Source organism: Dasypus novemcinctus, chromosome 18, assembly GCF_030445035.2.
Source record: "Dasypus novemcinctus isolate mDasNov1 chromosome 18, mDasNov1.1.hap2, whole genome shotgun sequence".
In the NCBI taxonomy this organism is placed as follows: domain Eukaryota; kingdom Metazoa; phylum Chordata; class Mammalia; order Cingulata; family Dasypodidae; genus Dasypus; species Dasypus novemcinctus.
This window is the reverse complement of record NC_080690.1, coordinates 77,748,360-77,766,723: the sequence shown is the minus strand read 5'-3', so window position 1 is coordinate 77,766,723 and position 18,364 is coordinate 77,748,360. Positions and strand designations below refer to the sequence as shown.

The 18,364-nt window shown below is 45.9% G+C and overlaps 1 protein-coding gene and 1 pseudogene across 1 annotated transcript in view; one reads left to right on the top strand and one right to left on the bottom strand.

Moving 5' to 3' along the window:
* Positions 1–15,782, top strand: part of NLRP12 (NLR family pyrin domain containing 12) — a 33,296-nt gene extending 17,514 nt beyond the window's left edge. The window contains exons 4-10 of the mRNA XM_004470227.5: positions 1,704–1,874; positions 3,535–3,705; positions 9,284–9,454; positions 10,360–10,530; positions 11,668–11,838; positions 14,460–14,630; positions 15,170–15,782. Coding sequence (XP_004470284.2) covers positions 1,704–1,874; positions 3,535–3,705; positions 9,284–9,454; positions 10,360–10,530; positions 11,668–11,838; positions 14,460–14,630; positions 15,170–15,257 — 1,114 coding nt within the window. The 3' untranslated portion in view covers positions 15,258–15,782. The remainder of the gene's footprint in view (positions 1–1,703; positions 1,875–3,534; positions 3,706–9,283; positions 9,455–10,359; positions 10,531–11,667; positions 11,839–14,459; positions 14,631–15,169) is intronic.
* Positions 551–1,063, bottom strand: LOC111766995 (ubiquitin-ribosomal protein eS31 fusion protein-like; annotated as a pseudogene).
* Positions 15,783–18,364: the final 2,582 nt, after the last annotated feature.

Here is an 18,364-nt window from a genome sequence, read left to right as displayed (position 1 = left end):
CATTGGATATGCAGTAGTAGCGAGGAAACAAAGCAAATCGGAATGAAAACACCAAGTTGGGAGTCAGGAGATGAGTGACTCCTGGCCCTGTCTGCCCTGCTCTAAACCTTGGACCGGTCACCGAGCCTCTGCTGCTGCGTCACCCTAACATCTCAGCTTGTGGCTGGATTTAGGGAGGGGCTGACCCAAGGCAATGTTCAAGAATTGGTGCTGAGAGAGTGGCCTGGGAGGGCATCCTTTAGCTCCGAGCCCTGTGCTCCTTGTGGTCACGGCCAGCGGTGGCGCCGGCAGCACCTGGGTCCCACCTGGACCTGCTGAATCCGGTTCTGCCCAGTTCAGAAGATTCCCAGGTGACTCCTCTGCACGTTAAAGTGGAGAAGCCCTGGTCTGACAGGGAGGACAAGAGCGAGCGCTGGTGCTGTGCCGCCTCCCCTGCACCAGCGGCAGACACTCCCGAAGGGCTCCAACCGTCTGTCCTGATGCACCCAGCCTGGGCCCCCATTCTTTTTGTTGTTGTTGTTGTTCATATTTTTTATTAATCCACACACAATTACTTGTCTTCTGGTTTGCTGAAGCAGTGCGTCAGACCACACTTGCCCCAGTAATGTCTGTCAAAGTGGCTGGCCATAGAAACTCCAGCAGCACACTCATCTGAAGGGCACTCCCTACGAAGGCAACTAATTTTGCCATTCTCATCTACCTTATAATATTTCAGGACAGCCAGCTTAACCTTCTTTCTCTTATGCTTATTCTTCTTGGGAGTAGTGTAAGACTTCTTCCTTTTCTTAGCTCCGCCATGAAGTCAACACAAGGTGAAGAGTGGACTCCTCTTGACTGTTGAAGTCAATGACGTCCACCTTCCCGTTGCTTGCCAGCAAAGATCAGTCTCTGCTGACCAGAGGAATTCCTTCCTTATCCTGGATCTTGGCTTTCACATTTTCTATTGTATCCGAAGGTTCAACCTCAAGAGTGATGGTCTTTCCCGTCAGGGTTGTTACAAAAATCTGCATCTTGGTGTTGGTTCCACCACAGATGGCAGATCGGAGAAGGCCTCCATTCTTTTTATTTCTTTTTTTTAAAGATTTATTTTATTTATTTCTCCCCACCCCTTCGTAGTTTGCATTTGCTGTATCTGTTTGTTGTGTGCTGGTCTTCTTTTTATTTCTTTAGGAGGCACAGGGAACTGATCCTGGGCCCTCCCTTGTGGGAGGGAGGCCCCTAATCACTGGGGCCACCACTGCTCCCTGCTTTGTTGTCTCTAATTATGCTTTGTCAGTCTCTTGTTACATCTTCTCGCTGCGTCAGTGCACTGTGCCAGCCCATTGCATCGGCGCGCTGTATTGCTTGTCTTCTTTTCAGGAGGCACTGGAATCCCACCCAGACCTCCCGTGTGGTTGGCGGGCGCTCAGTCTCTTGAGTCACGTCTGCTTCTGCCTCCCCTAGTTAGGACCCAGGCTCCCAGCTGCTCCCGTCACCCCGTGAGAGTGCATGTGGGAGACGAAACCAACTTTCCATTCCTCGTCCAAGGATTGAAGTCTGGTTTCTTCTGCTTCCTAGCTACGTGACCCTGAGCAAGTAACACAGTCATTCAGAAGACAAACTGAGATAAAGTGCTTCCTAAACTGTGAAGTAGGATACACGTATTACACATAACTGTAAATCTACTGGTAGATTGAGACTTGGCCTGTCTTTCCTTCCTTCAGACCAGAGAGGGCGATCCTGCCAGATGCCTACAGCGAACATCTCGCCGCGGCCCTTCGCGCCAGTCCTCACCTGACAGAGCTGGTTTTGTACCGCAGCGCCCTGGGAAGCCGGGGGGTGAAGCTGCTGTGTGAGGGACTCGGACACCCCAACTGCCAGCTGCAGAACCTGAGGTGAGTCCAGGCAGGTCTCTGCGTGCCTGTGGACCCCACCATCTCCTTGTGGAACTGAGACACAAAGGTCACAGGATGGCCCTTGACGGGCTTCTCTCTCCCTTTCAGTGTTTCTCTCTCCTCCTTGCCAGTCTCTTTGTCTCCAGTCTAGTCTCCTCCAATGTGACCATAATACCAGGTTCAATTTTTAAAAACTCTTTTGTGTGTATTATCAATTTTAATTAATTTTATTTATTTTATTTGTTTATTTTAATTAAATTAAAAAATAAAAAAAAAGAATACCAGTCACATTGAATTAGGGGCCCCACCGTAATCCAGTCTGGCCCCATCCTAACTAATCATATCCTCAAATATCCTGTTTCCAAATAAAGTCACATTCATGAGATTGGGGGTTAGGAGTTGAATATGTCATTTGGGGAGACACAGTTTGACACAGAACACAGGGTTTCTCAACCTCAGCACCACTGACATCTGGATCATTCTTTGTTGGGTGGGGGCTTCCTGTGCAATGTAGGATGTCTAGCAGCCTCCCTGGCCTCTTTCCACTAGATAACAGTAGGCCCCCTCCCCAGCTGTGACAACCAAAGACGTCTCCAGACATTGCTACATGACTCCTAGGGAACCAATTCCCTCTCCCCACCCTACCCCTCTCCATCAGAACCTCTGCGCTAAACCCAGTTATCCCCAGCACAGTAATAATACTGGGAATACAACATTAAGACCAGATACAGGACCCCTCTGGGGCTGCTGCCCCTTCCTCTGTGTGTAGATTACCATGCTAAGTACTCTACATTAACCATGCCACCAAATTCTTTCATCAGTTCAACAGGGTAAATACTGTCAATTCTATTTTACTGCAGTTTATAGGGAGGTGAAGTTATCTGAACAAGATTCTGTGCATACTCTGTGGCACAGTTAGTTTCCAACTCCAAATCTGAGTCCCATAGCCTGCATACATCTCATTTTCACCAGACTACCATGAAGGTATTTTAGTAAGGCAGGTCAAATCTCATGTTCTACCCAAGACCAGTCAGCTTTCTGGAAGGAAGTCACAAAAAGGAAGAAAAAAAGGTACCTCTCTATCTTGAGTACCTGGCAGGAAGAAGAGTAAAGATATAGCCACATGCTGGTGCTGAGCTTTTAAGGCCCAATGCCCTCCCACAATTGTAGCCCAGTGAGCATCCAGGGATCTGCTTGGGACATGACATCTCCTCCTTCCCTAAGAGGGAAAGTGAGGGACCTTGAATTCCTCCCTTAAGGGCAACCTCTATGAGAGCATTTCATTGACTGCAGAGCACCAAAACCATTTATATATTATTCTTGTTGCTTTTATTATTTTTATTGAGATATAATTCATATACCATAAAATTCACCCCTTTAAAGTGTATAATTCAATGGTTTAAGTATATTCACAGGGTTGTGCAATCATCACCACTCTCTAATTCCAGAACATTTTCATCACCCCAAAAAGACACCCATTAGCAGTCCCTCCCTTTCCCCCAACCCAGCCTCTGGAAACTAGAGGCTTTTTCCTTCATTTCAGAAAAAGGAAAAAACAGGTACATTCCATAAGAGGGAGAGAGAAAAAGGATAAGGGAGAGAATCCCCAGAACTGCCTCCAAGGAAGTGACCTGGATTCTCCTTTTCTTCTTCATTCCAGGCTGAAGAGGTGCCAGATCTCCAGCTCTGCCTGTCAGGACCTTGCGGCAGCCCTGACAGCCAATAAGAATTTGATAAGAATGGACCTTAGCAGCAACAGCCTCGGGCTTCCAGGCGTGAGACTCCTGTGTGAGGGGCTCCGGCACCCCAAATGCAGGTTGCAGATGATTCAGTGAGTCTCCATCCTGACGAACACTTTTTAAAAATTAAAACTATAGGCTATCATCCTGGGAATTTCCTTTGCCTCTCTTTTAGTATTATTATTATTATTATTTGTTTAAAGATTTATTTCTTTATTTCTCCGCTGCCACACCCCCCGCTGTCTGCTCTGTGTCCATTTGCTGTGCATTCTTCTGCTTGTATTATCTTTAGGGAGGACCAGGAACCGATCCCGAGACCTTCTGGAGTGAGAGAGAGGTACTCAATCTCTTGTACAACCTCAGCTCCCTGGTCTGCTGCATCTCTTATTGTCTCTCCTCTGTGTCTCTTTTTGTTGTGTCATCTTGCTGTGCCAGCTCTTCACTCGGGCCACCTCACCATGTGGGCCAGCTCAACTTCACTGGGAGGCCCTGGGAATCAAACCCTGGACCTCCCATATGGTAGACGGGAGCCCAATTGCTTGAAGTACATTTGCTTCCCATTAGTATTATTTTATTAAAGAAGTTGTGAGTTTACAACATGATCATGCATAACACGCAGGATTGCCATACACTGCCCCACCACCACCTTGCGATGGTGTGGAACATATTACAATTGATGACAGCACTTTTTATAATTGGACTATTTTTTTTTTATTTCTCTCTCTCCCCATCACCCCCACCCCAGTTGTCTGTTCTCTGTGTCTATTTGTTGAGTGCTCTTCTTTGTCCGCTTCTGTTATTGTCAGTGGCATGGGAATCTGTGTTTCTTTTTGTTGCATCATCTTGCTGTGTCAGCTCTCTGTGTGTGCGGTGCCATTCCTGGGCAGGCTGCACTTTGTTTCGCGCTGGGCGGCTCCCCTTACAGAGCACACTCCTTGCACATGGGACTCCCCTACATGGGGGACACCCCTGCGTGGCAGGGCACTCCTTGCGCGCATCAGCACTGCGCGTGGGCCAGCTCCACACGGGTCAAGGAGGCCCAGGGTTTAAACCGGAGACCTCGCATGTGGTAGACGGACATCCTAATCACTGGGCCAAGTCTGCTTCCCTGCACTATTTTTTAACAGTAGTTACCTTTGTCACAATTGATGAAAGATTATAAAAATAGTTTCATCATCCATTATTTACACTAGGTGTATTTTTTCCCATATACCACACTATTATTAACACCGTGTAATTAGTATCGCACATTTGTTATCATTCGTGAAAGAACATTCTTATACTTGCACTATTAAGTATAGTCCATCGTCTATAATAGGGCTTGCTGTGTTGCACAGTCCTATGCTTTATCTTTTAATTTTTATTCTATAATATATACATCCTAAACATCCTGTAGAATAAATTCTTAATCTGCATGATCTCCCCAGGCAAGTTCATTGTCTCCTGGGACCTGAAATATACCCAAATGCTGATAATTTGCAGATCTCAATGTCTAAATATGTATCCCACCACCCCTCACTTTTGAAAGTTCTCTGGAACAACTCAAGAGAACTCAGGGAAGTGCTATACTTACGCTTACAGTTTGATTATAGTGAAAAGGATACGAAGGAGAGGAGGTGAGATCTGGGAGTGTCTCACACACGAAGTCTTCTAGTCCTCCCCCCATTTTCTTTTTTAGTTTAAACAGTATTTATTATTTATAACAATAATGTTATAAACATGTTGTAATAAACAGTGTTTTAAACACTGTTAAACAGTGTTATAAACATGTTGTAATAAACAGTGTTTATTTCAACTGAGTAAAATGCATTATTCTAGACCCTGTAGGAAATACACATGAAAGTGAGACCATTTTTCTTGGCGTTTTAAAACCATCATAGTGGATACAGGCACAATAATACAAACTACTTTGCAAGGCACTTTTTCACAAGGATCATCCTTGATGAACAATTAAAATACTATGGAGGAAGCAGCCTTGGTTCAACAGATAGTGTGTCCGTCTACCACACGGGAGGTCCGCAGTTCAAACCCAGGACCTCCTTGACCCATGTGGAGCTGGCCCGTGTGCAGTGCTGATCTGCACAAGGAGTGCCGTGACACGCAGGGGTGTCCCCCGCATAGGGGAGCCCCACGTGCAAGGAATGTGCCCTGTAAGGAAAAGCAGCCCAGCACAAAAAAGAAAGTCCAGCTTGCCCAGGAGTGGCACCGCACACACGGAGAACTGACACAACAACATGACACAACAAAAAGAAACACAGATTCCCAAGCTGCTGACAACAACAGAAGTGGAAAAAGATGAAGACGCAGGAAAATAGACAAAGAGAACAACTGGGGCGGGGGGTGGGGGGGAATGGGAGAGAAATAAATAAAAATAAATAAATCTTTAAAAAAAAAAAAGATGATGCAACAAAAAGAGACACAGATTCCCGGGCTGCTGACAAGAATATAAGCGGACACAGAAGAACACACAATGAATGGACAGATAGCAGACAACTGGGGGGAGGAGGAGGGGGAGAGAAAGAAATAAAAAAATAAATCTAAAAAAAAAAAAATACTATGGGAAGAGATGGAAGATTGACCCAGAATGAAAATTTTGCTTAAGGACCATTAAATCTAATATTCTGATGCATAACGGTCATAAAGCCATAGAAAATGGAGCCCCACGTGTTTGAAGAGAACATTTCATCATCTTAGTAGGAATAGGACCAGATGACTGCCATCAGCTTACACCTAGCAATCAGACACAGCAAGGGCAGAGATGGACCATCCGAGTATAATAGTGATTTACTTGGTAATAGCTTGGACAGTAAACTGCTTAAAAACAAAACAAGGGAGTGGATATGGCTCAGTGGTTGAGCACCTGCTTCCCATGTACAAGGTCCTGGGTTCAATCTCTGGTACATCAAAAAAAAATTTTTAATTAAGTTATTACATGCATAAAAGTGCACAGATGTTAAATTAAATGTACAGCTTGATGAATTTTTACATATGTAAGAGCGGTGGCAACTCTTAAAGGTAAAACAGTAACAGTGTCTCACACACAGAAAGTGCTCAGTAAGTACTAGCTATTGATTCATCTGCCAGTTTGACAGGTGAAAAATACCATCTTGGTCTCATTTGCTTTTCTCTGATAAATGGGGTTGAGCTTTTTTTAATGTGAATTACTTCTTTATGTTCGGTGGCCTTTTCACTATTGAGATAGTAGTCCTTTTTTACTAATTTGTAAGCCCTCTTTATATATATTTACTACTCTGTTACATAATGCCAGCATACCCCTTGCCTTTCCCAAGCTTGTCCCTTGCCTTTTAAATTTCTTTGCCACCCAGTGGTTTTTAGTTTTTATGTGGTCATTCTTCCCTCCTCCTTTCCTTAGTGATTTGATATTATGATTTTTTAAAAACCTTTCCTGATTCCACCATTAAATGTTCACCCATATTTTATTATGGAACTCTTAGAACTTCATTTTTTGCATTTAAATCTTTAGTCCATATAGGATTTATTTGGACACATAGGATGAGACACCCACCGGTCACATTGACGTGTACTGTATTACCAATCAGGGGAGCTTGCCAGCGCTTTCACTGGGGTTCTGTTACATGGGCGTGATTGATGGACTCTGTGCCCGAGGGTTTGAGCTCGACCCCTCGCCCCTCTCCCCTCCCCATGTGTGAGGGTGGTATGACCTCCAAGCCCCAGCGCGCTAATCACATGGTTGGCTCTTCTGGTGTGCTGCTCCCAGCCTTGGTCATCACCTTAGGAGAAACTACCAGGTGTGGCCTGGAGCCACCACGATCACGGGGAATTCCAAGGATTTAGAGGTTACTTCCCTGGAGCCGGGACAAAGGCCGGACCACTTTCTGGAGGCCAAATTCCTGACTCCACTTGTCCACCCGGACACCACACCATGCTCTTTTGGGGTAGTCAGGACCCCAGAGCGGACCACCCAGGGAGATTTAAAAAGTTTTTTTTAATATTGTCTTGTAAAAAATATAAATAGGCCACCCAAAACGTTACGTTAAAAAACCTAAGAGGTTCCCATATACCCCACTCCCCACCCCTTCCACCCCCGCTCCTCCCACATCCACATCCCCTTTCATCAGTGAGGCACACTCGTTGCATTTGGTGAATGCACCCTGGAGCACTGCCTCAGCGCAGGGACCACAGTTTACATTGTTGTTCACACTCTCCCCCAGTCCATCCAGTGAGTTATGGCAGGATAAACAATGTCCTGCATCTGTCCCTGCAATATCATTCAGGGCAAGTCCCGAAAATGCCCCCATATCACACCTCTTCCTCCCTCTCCCTGCCTTCAGCAACTCCCGTGGCCACCGTCTCCACATCAGTGATACACTTTCTTCCACTGCTGGAGTCCCAGTGAGATCTTGTTGAGCAACTTCCCTTTGCCAACAATGCACACTCATCCCTTTCCTCTGGGTGAGCTCCTACTTACCCTACAAGCAGCAGCGCAAAGCTTCCTGGCAGCCTCTCCTAACTGGAGAGTTAAGTGGCCCCTCCATTGCAGCGGTTATAATAAACAAGAGTCACATTTCTCTTTTTTTTCTTAAAGATTTATTTATTTCTCTCCCCTTCCTCCCACCTCTGTGTCCATTTGCTCTGTGTTCTTCTGTATCCACTTTCATCATCCAGCGGCACTGGGAAACTGGGTCTTTTTTGTTGCATCATCTTGCTGCATCAGCTCTGTGTGTGTGCGGTGCCACCTCCTGGACGGGCTGTGCTTTTTTCATGCGGCCCAGCTCTCCTTGCGGGGCGCATTCCTTGCATGTGGGGCACCCTTATGTGGGAGCGCCCCTGCGTGGCATGGCACTCCTTGCATGGAGTAGCACTGCACATAGGCCAGCTCACCACATGGGTCAGGGGGCCCTGGGGATCAAACCCTGGACCCTCCATATGGTAGATGGATGCTCTATCAGTTGAGCCACGTCCGCTTCCCCCAAGAGTCACATTTCTTGAACTCTCACTGTGGGTCAGTCCCTTCCATATCTTTTCCTTTTGCTAGAGTATTTAATCCTTGCGACGACTTTACGAGGTAGGTACTGCTATCATCCTTATTTTACAGGTAATGAAACAAGCATGGCAGCACAGGAAACATAAAATTGAGACCTGATAAAAATGTGTCTGAGTTACCAGGGGCTGGGGGATGTGATAGGGGAAAAAAGAGTAATTGCTTATTGGGTATAAAATTTCTGTTTGAGGCAATGAAAAAGTTGGAGTACAGGATGTTAGTGATTGGAGCACAATACTGTGAATATAATCAATACCACGAAATTGGACACTTGAAAGGGGTTAAAATGGGAAATTTTTAGTTGTATATGTTATTACAACAAAAAGTTTTTTTAAAAAAAGCAAAACTTGCCTGAGATTACACAGTTAAGTGGGTGGTGGAGATGGATTCAAACTCAGGTTGTAGGTCTCCGCTCTTAACTCTGCGGTGAAGGCCCTTTTCTGCCTCCTGGTACGACCTGCACTGACCTGTAGCCCCTTACCTGCTTGTCTTGTTTGACGGGAAGCCCCTTGTGATGGAAACGACTAGGTCGTGCTCATCTCTGTAGCTTTAGCCACATGAACGGGTTCACGCTGGGTGGTTAAATGGGCCAGGGGAAGAGCCTTGGGCATCTGAGAGAGTGAGATGGCTCCCTCTTTCCTCCCGAGGTTGAGGAAGTGTCACCTGGAGGCCGGGGCTTGTCAGGAGATGGCCTCTGTGCTCAGCACCAACCGGCACCTGGTGGAGATGGACCTGACGGGCAATGCCCTGGGGGACTGGGGGCTGCGGCTGCTGTGCCAGGGCTTGAAGCATCCCGTCTGCAGGCTCCGGACCTTGTGGTGAGTTGTTCGTGGGCCGACCTGATGGGCGACTCTCCTCTTACTGAGGGAGTGACCGGGCATCCACAGAAACTCCTGGGGTTGCCAGTGGCAGAAACCCATCTCGAGGTGCTTGAAGCAAAACGTGGATTTGTCGGCTTATGTAGCTGGAAGTCCAGCAGTATGCTGGCTTCAAGCACACCTGAATCCACATGCTCACATGCGGACGTTGGGGCTCCATCTCACGGTCTCCCCTTTATGCATCAGGGAAGATAACTGTAGCTATCAACGGAGGTCATTTCTGGATAGTGAGGTTACGGGTGATAGTTAATTTCTCCTTTATGCTGGCAGCAGTTACAATGCTTGCAGTGACATGGAATAGAAACATAAGTCTGAACTGGCTAAAGCGATAAGGAATTTTATAGGCTCATGGACTGGAAATAGGCAAGGCAGGCTTCCATAAAGATTCTTTGTCCTGCTCTGTCCTCTGGCTCGCTCCTCAGGTTCCTTTCATTTCTAACTCCAAGACGGCGGCCAGCATCTTCCTTCACGTTGGCCGAGATGAGCCTGGCTGCCCCTGGCCTTGTCTCTCAAAAGTAGGGGGCGCCTCCTCGGAAGTCTCCAGAAGACTCTTCCATGTCATTGACCAGGGCTGGGTCATGGGTCCCTCTAGAAACCCAGGCAGATGGGGTCACCGTCATACCAATCAGCTCCCCCTTCGAGCTGAGGTGAATTCCGCCCAACGCGTTCCTAGTGTACGGGGTGGGGTTGTCTGGAGGCCAAGGGGTCACACGCCACTGCCACAGAAACCTTTTTAGGTATTTTCCCGATTTTCTACCAATACGGCACTTTACTTTTACGACTGGTGGATATAAAATTAGCGTAGGACAGGAAACACTAACGTTTGTGGGGCTGGGTTTCTGCAGGTTGAAGATCTGCCGCCTCACAGCTGTTGCCTGTGAAGATCTCGCCTCCACCCTCGGGGTGAACCAGAGCCTGAGCGAGCTGGACCTGAGCCTCAACGAACTGGGAGACCCCGGGGTGCTGCTGCTGTGCGAGGGCCTCAGGCATCCTAAGTGCAAGATCCAGAGTCTTCGGTGAGCCCTGCTTTGTTCACCGTCAGTTTTGCTCCTCTGTGGGTTCCCTGGGCCATGCTCCCCGCCTCCCTTCCGAGCTCCAGCCACATCAGCCCCCTTTCAAAGACTTACTGCCACAGGGCCTTTGCACAGGCAGCTATTTCTTCCCACAACGACTTTCTGCTGTCCCTCTTTTGCCCCAGGTTCCTATTTTAGGTCTCACAACAAATGCTATTTCTGTGTTCCTAGTTTTATCGTCCTAGAGAACCTCATATTTCTCCTTGATATCACTTATCAGAATTTGTGGGGTGTGTGATATTCGAAAGGCAGTGCAGGAACTGAATCAACTCTATTCCAGTGCCTAGTGTCTGACTTGGCTCAGAAGTGCTTAAAAATACATATATTTTTAAACCACCAGGTGCCTGAGTGAAAAAATGACAGGGAAAGAAAATGCAGAAAGAACATTTTTGTGTATGAGAGGGGCTATGAATTTTCAGAAACCTTTTTCATTTTAGCTTCCAGAGTGGAGGCTGTGGTTTGTACTACAGTGCCATTAATTATCTAATGTCATTTATCCAGCTCCCTCTTGAGTTCTTTGGGTTGTTCCCAACTTGTTGGCATTTGTTCCCCAGTGTTGCAATGAATATTCTTGTCCACGTGTCCTTCTGAAATCCTTGTACGGTTCTCTGGGGCATCCATCTGGGGTCAGACTGAATTTGTACACTTGATATCTCAAAATAACCCCAAATTGCTCTCAGGAAAGGAACCGCAGTCCTTTGCCCTCCCATCAGCAAATTTAAGAAAGTTCCTGTTTGCCCGCATCTTTACGGCTAGTCAAATTTCTGTTCTTGAAACTCTGGTGCGTGTAATATGTCTCTAAACTGAACTTTTCTCCTCATTAGGGGGGTTAAGCATGTTCCAAATGCTCAATACATGTTAAATCTTATTCCTTTTTCTTTTTTTCAACGTTGCTTCCCTCCTTTCTCCATTTCTCTATTTGCCTCATTTTTCCAACTTTCTACCTCCGTCCTCCCTTCTTTTCCCCTCTCGAGGGTAGAGACTGAGCCTGACTCTTGTGCTACCTCGGCACCTTGCTTGCAGACTCGTCTTCAGGATCTTCAGGATCGCCACAAGCTCTGTTCCCCCTCGTCTTTCCAGGCTAGGCATTTGCAGGCTTGGCCCCGCCGCCTGCGAGGGTCTCTCCGCTGTGCTCCAGACCAACCAACACCTCCGGGAGCTCGATCTGAGTTTCAACGACCTGGGAGACGGAGGCATGCATTTGCTGAGCGAGGGGCTGCAGCACCCTACCTGCAGGCTCCAGAAACTGTGGTCAGCGGCTGGGGTGGTCACTGGGGGGGTGGGGGTGGGGTGTTCTTGTCCTATTTAAGGGTTATCCCTCCGTCACTGTGCAAAACACCAGGAGCAGCTGCTGTAGCCCAGTGGTTGAGCACCTGCTTCCCACATGAGGTCCCAGGTTCAGTACCCGGTACCTCCAAAAAAATATATAAAAATGTACATATACAGAGAGAATAGAGGTGGAAAGGGAATGCTCTGATTTACCTCATCACTTGTCCTTGGAGGAATCCAAATAAATTGCTTCATTCTTCCTGAATGCACAATGGGTGCCACAGACAGCGGTGGAGAACTGACATTTCTAATGCAATGGGAGGATTCAGATGAGGCGGGTTTAGTGAGGACAAAAAGGGCAAATGTGAAGCATCAAACTGCCATTTTTATTGAGACACCAACTGGGCATTCTTGTCCAGAAGATGAAGCTCAATAATTGTTTCCATTGCTCTTTTTATATGTCTATGTCTTGGTTTCCTGATTTAATACTGTGAAGGGAAACTACATTCTAATGGAAATCAAGTTTGATGTTTGTTTGGAAGTATCGGGGGAGCTAAGATTTTGGGAGAGGGCTTTGGTTTTCCTTGTTTTTTTATCCATCAATATTACTGGTTACTTTGAACAAAAGCTTTCTGTAGTTACTTCATTTTATCAGTTTTTTTTTTTTATTTTCCTGCAGTCATTGGCTATAAACATTTTGTACAATCTCCTGCAGTCCCCTGATGTTCACCTGGGCGGTCCACAGCATTTCAGTAACCTCAGTAAAGCTAGTCCAGCTTAGCTATCAACGACCCCTTCCTCCCTCCCCTCTCCTGATACCAGCCCGGCATCCAGCCCGGGCTTAGGTGATGTGGCACTGGCCGTCTTCAGTCCTGTCCGGGACTCCCGCTCCTCTGGAGCGCTGGAGCGCTGGAAGGTGGGCTTAGAGCCACCGTGACTGGTGCTGGTGAGACCCGTCGTGGCTAATACCCCCACCCGCCAAGCGTCCAGACGCTGGCTCTTCAGGGTGATCCCACGGGAGGCCCCCCACTGTCCTGCTTCCCGGGTGGGACGTGGGTTAGTAATCCAGCAAAGGCCTCCACAGCTCACCCTAACCCTTTTGGATTTTTATTTTGGTACATATTATTATAGCATAAAATTCCTCAAAATCCTTATGACCATCTAGTGCCCATGATGCAGGCTGTGGCATCGCCATGTTGACTTTTTGTCTGCCTTGTAAACCCCTTGTTTGTTATTTTGCACCTTCAGTTGGAAGCTGGCATCTATTGCCTTGGGGCCTCAGGTCAAACAAAGAAAAAATATTTCAATTTAAAGCTCCAGCTGTGATACTTTTATTCCAAAGGACTGCCAGGAGAAAGCAATGATAAAAATCAATGAAGCTGTAAGCAGGCTGCTCCACTGTCAGTCCTCAACTAATGTACCTATTCCCTTTAATAGAGGTGAATGTAGGAAACATAATTTTAATACAGCATAGAGGGAAGCAGATGTGGCTCATGGAATAAGGCTTCTGCCTACCATTGGGACCTGCGTCCAATCCCTGGATCTCCCAATGAAAGAGAAGAGAGGGCGTGCCTGCACAGTGAGCCAGTGCCCACGTGGCAAGCTGAGCGTCCACGCAGCAAAGAGTGCCCACGCAGTGAGCCAGTGCCTGTGCAAGGGAGTCATGCAGCAAGATGCTGCTGCTGCACGGTGAGCCAGTGCCCACGTGGCAAGCTGAGTGTCCACGCAGCAGAGTGCCCACACAGTGAGCCAGTGCCTGTGCAAGGGAGTCATGCAGCAAGATGATGATGCAATAGAGAGAAGACAAAGGGGAGAGTCAAGATGAAGCACAGCAGAGACCAGGAACTGAGGTGGCAGAGCTGAAACTCTCTCCACATCAGAGGTCCCCAGGATCAAATCCCAGTATTTCCTAGGAGAAAAAATGAGAAGACAAAAGAAACAGATACAGAAGATCACACAGTGAATGGACATGGAGAGTGGGGAGGGGGAACTTAATAGAAATCAAAATCAGATGGCCTGCTCTCAGCGTTCTGAGGTGGCAGATTCATAATGGCATCTTTGAGAGAGCCCTTGACTTGTGTAATCGAAAATTGCTGGGTTCAGAAAAGTGTGGTTTAGATTCACTTACATTTGGTACCCCATCTGTTCTGGGGAGGTGGGGATATGGGATGCACCCACTGACTTAGCCTGGAGCTCACATCCATCCCTAGCATCAGGCCAAATTAACCCAACCAGGTGAGACGGCTTGACTCGGAAGTGTCCAAGAAAATGTGGGGTACAATTTCAAGGGTGGGGGGTTGACAATGGATGAGAATTAACAGCACTGAACTGTATACTTGATGTGGTTCCCTTGGGAAATTTTCTGACGCTCACTTTAAAGAAAAACTTTAAACAAATTGGGGGTACAATGACCGGGAGAATGGACTGCAAAATCAGCAGGTACCCATTCTAGATGGAGATGTGAATTTGGGGGAACACGAAGTGCCTTTCTAAAACGCCTTCCATCACCATTTTAGTCATATTAGGGAATGGTTTTCTAAGTGGTTTTATACAACTACCTTGACAATGTCTAATGCTGCTTCACCCGCTCATACTTGCAACAGGCTGGACAGCTGTGGCCTCACCGCCAAAGCCTGTGAGGACCTCGCTTCCACCCTGGAGGCCAACCAGACCCTGATGGAGCTTTACCTGACCCACAATGCCTTGCGGGACAGGGGTGTCCACCTGCTATGCAAGGGGCTCTGTCATCCTGGCTGCAAACTCCAAGTCCTCTGGTGAGCTAGCGCCTGCTTCTCTGGGGTATCCTAGAAGGAAGGAAGTGCCTTTGGTATAAGTTACTGCAAACTAAATGTGTTAGCCCAGGCTAGAGGCTTAAAACGATAGTGCTGGAAGATATATAAAAAAATTCTCCAGACCCAGAAAAACTCTCCACAGGTAGAAGACAGAGCAAAACAAATTTTTATTGAATAAGCACGAAACAAGCAATAAATCACAGGCAATTTGGCAGCATAGAAAGTTAGACTAGTAAGGGCACGGCAACATTTATCAGTTGACAAATCTACTAGTAACAGGGGTGGGGACATTTATTAACTGCCTCTAGAAAAAGGAATAAAACTGCCAAATTCTACATATGTCTCTAAAGGGGAAAGAATTAACAAGCTCTGTACAAAAATATGCTCTAGGTCAAGGTGCTACCTTTCCCTTTTTCCAACTGGGACACCGTGCACTCTACTGGATGACGAATTTTTGGCAGTGCTTAATGGATGTATGCACAAGATAGCAAAGCTAACTATATTCTCCACTGTCTCCTCAGGTTATTTGGAATGGACTTGAATATAATGACCCACAGAGAGCTGGCAAAACTTCGTGTGAAGAAACCTTACTTAGATATTGGCTGCTGATTGGCACTTCTGCTGCTTCAAGACAAAAACCCTAATGAGAAGATAGTTTTGAACAGCCAAACCATACAGACTGAGAATAATTTTGCGGGAGATCTAAGTAACCAAAGCGTAATCCAACTTTAGTGCTACTGGGCATGACTCAGAACTTAAAAGCAGATATGAGAATATGATTAAGAGGGCCAACATGGAATGTAAAATTCTAAATCTTGCAGTAGTGGGTGTGTAATTTTACCTCCCAGAGGCTATTTGACAATATTTGGAGATGCTACTGACAACCAGAGGGTAGAAGCCAAAGATGCTCCTAAACAATGTATATAAAAGCCCCAAGATTATCCAACCAAAGTGGCCACTGTACCCAGACTAACAAAACTGCCTAAGGAGCTGGGGACTCCTCGTCAAGTTCCCCCTTAAGATCTTACAAGGAAGGAGCTGTGGCTCAAGCAGCTGAGCTCCCATTTACCAGATGGAGGACCTGGGTTAGTTCCCCAGGACCTTCTGGTAAAAAAAAAAAAAAAAAGGAAAAAAGTATCCCAGACTGGTGGGGAGAGGTGCACCAAAAAGACGATGAAGCAACCAGAGGGGGAAAAAAAAGACCCTACTAGCCATCCTTGCTCAGGGGAAGACATTTTTACCAGTGTGCCCTCACTGGGATTGGATCACGGTTTAACACCTGCCCCGTGACCGGTGGGGAATTAAGTTCCTAGGAACATAAAGCATAGGAAATTGAGATGGATGAGAAAGCATCTGGATATTCTCCATCCAGACCTCTTATTCCTATGGGCATCAATGAACGCCCCACCCACTATCACATAACTGTCCCTTGAAATCCTAAGTGTTAATAACTGAGCCCCTCAAAGACTTGGTTACCTAAAGTCTAGTAACCTTTGCACAACTGCTGTTAAGAAGTCTGGTTACAGTGGGGCTGGGGTAAACTGATTATAAGGGTTGTAGGGAGGCAATAGGAAGGGTTAAGAAAGTATCTGGTTATAATAAAATAACATTAAGTCTGCTTCAGTCTCAGTTTTGTTCATACAGGATATGGGGCGATGACCAGTTTTGGCTGCTTCAAGCATGTGGAGGGACAGAGGAATGGAATTGTTGCTTGTAGCTGGGAGATCCTGGTTGTTGGTTCTTAAAAGGACTAGTTCTCCTGGGTTTCAAGTATCAACCAGCATAGGAACAATCCAGAGGCTTGAAAAATAAACTTAATGAAAATTATACATTAATAAAGACCAAATGACTATAACCATATATTGTTGCTTGAGGTTTTGCATATTGCAGCAAGTTTGTGGTATCTGGCTGACACCTGCACAAGAGTAACATCCAGTATGACCTCCAACTCCATTTGCTATCTCTTAGCCATAGAAACACTTCTATTTTTCACCCTTTTGATCAAGCCATGTTTCTCCAAAAGCACTGCTGTGTCAACATTTGCTATTAATCCCTCAGTGCCAGGGAGGCTTACTCTGGGAGTCATGTCCCACACAGGGTGTGAGATTTGCAACTTGGCTTAGAGAGGGGCCACATTTGAGCAACAAGGAGGTATTCAGGAAGTGACTTAGGCATTATAATTAGAGTTATAGTTTCATTTCATTACATAAATTAGTCTCAAGTTCAAGATCAAGGGCTTGGCTTCTTAGTATATTTCCTTTTATGAAGAGCTAGAGTTTCTTTTCATAGGAAGACCTATGAAACTTTTTTGTTATCTTTTTAATAAAAACATTTCTCAATTAAATGTACTGAATAGATAGCAAATTCTTAAACCAATGTTACACAATACATTTGGTTCATAGTAATGCAATCATACAGTATTTGTCCTTTTGTGTCTGACTTGCTTTTGCTCAATGTAATGTCCTCCAGGTTGAAAGTTTTAATTATACCACTTGTTCCATTTTACCTTTGACAACTGAGAATGGTAGGTACAGATAAACCCCTGGTTGATGGTTGAGACCCCAAAGCTTCCTGACATCATGATTAAACTGGGAGAGACCAGCAGAAATTTCCCAGGTGGGGATTCTTAGCTAGAAGCACAGGAGCCTCTATCCATCAAAAAAAAAACATACAAGGACACATTTCATACCCCATAAACCTGTTGCTAAGTCAAGTCCATTTAAAGATGTCCAAAAAGGGGCGTAAGGTTTTTAACAGGATTAATTTTACAGGTAGAACAGTTTTATCATGCAAATCAGTATCAGGATGTTTCATGGAGTGAAAACACCAATTAAACCTCTAATAATATATATACGTTTCACTCACAAATTCAAGAGGTTAGAAATCCCTTTTAATGACATTTCCCATGCAACTCATAACTTATCAAATGAACCCAGCTACTTCTAGCACCTCTTTGTACAAGGTGAAAGAACCAATCCTTTGCAATTCTCCAGAGGCCCCTAGAAAAACCTGAGTCTGAAATTTAAAAGACCAAGTTTGAGAAGGCAAAATGTCATAGGTTGTCAGGCTTGAACATAAATAGGAGATCTGCGTCACTGAAACATTTAGTTTTTAAAGTCAGACTTTGTTTTCTAAAACAAAGGTTGATAAACATCAGATATTCTGATGACAAGAGTCTAGGCAGAATTCTCAGATGGTTAAGAACCTTGTACCTCATTAAGAGCAGAATAATCAGAGAAAACTTCCATCATTTTAACAGTGAAAACCAAACTCTAGTTTTCCATGAATATACTGATGAAAGATTATCATTGTATTTTCACAAACCAGTCATTTCCACAAAATAAACCTTTTTCCTTAAAGCACATCTTTGCATAAAGATTTTTGAAACTGGGAAGCGGACTTGGCCCAGTGGTTACGGGGTTCAACTACCACATGGGAGGTCCGCGGTTCAAACCCCAGGCCTCCTTGACCCGTGTGGAGCTGGCCCATGCACGGGCGCTGATGCATGCAAGGAGTGCCATGCCATGCAGGGGTGTCCCTCGCGTAGGGGAGCCCCACATGCAAGGAGTGTGCCCTGTAAGGAGAGCCTCCCAGCACGAAAGAAAAGTGCAGCCTCTCCAGGAATGGCGCCGCACACATGGAGAGCTGACACAACAAGATGACACAACAAAGAGACACAGATTCCTGGTGCTGCTGATAAGGATAGAAGCCGTCCC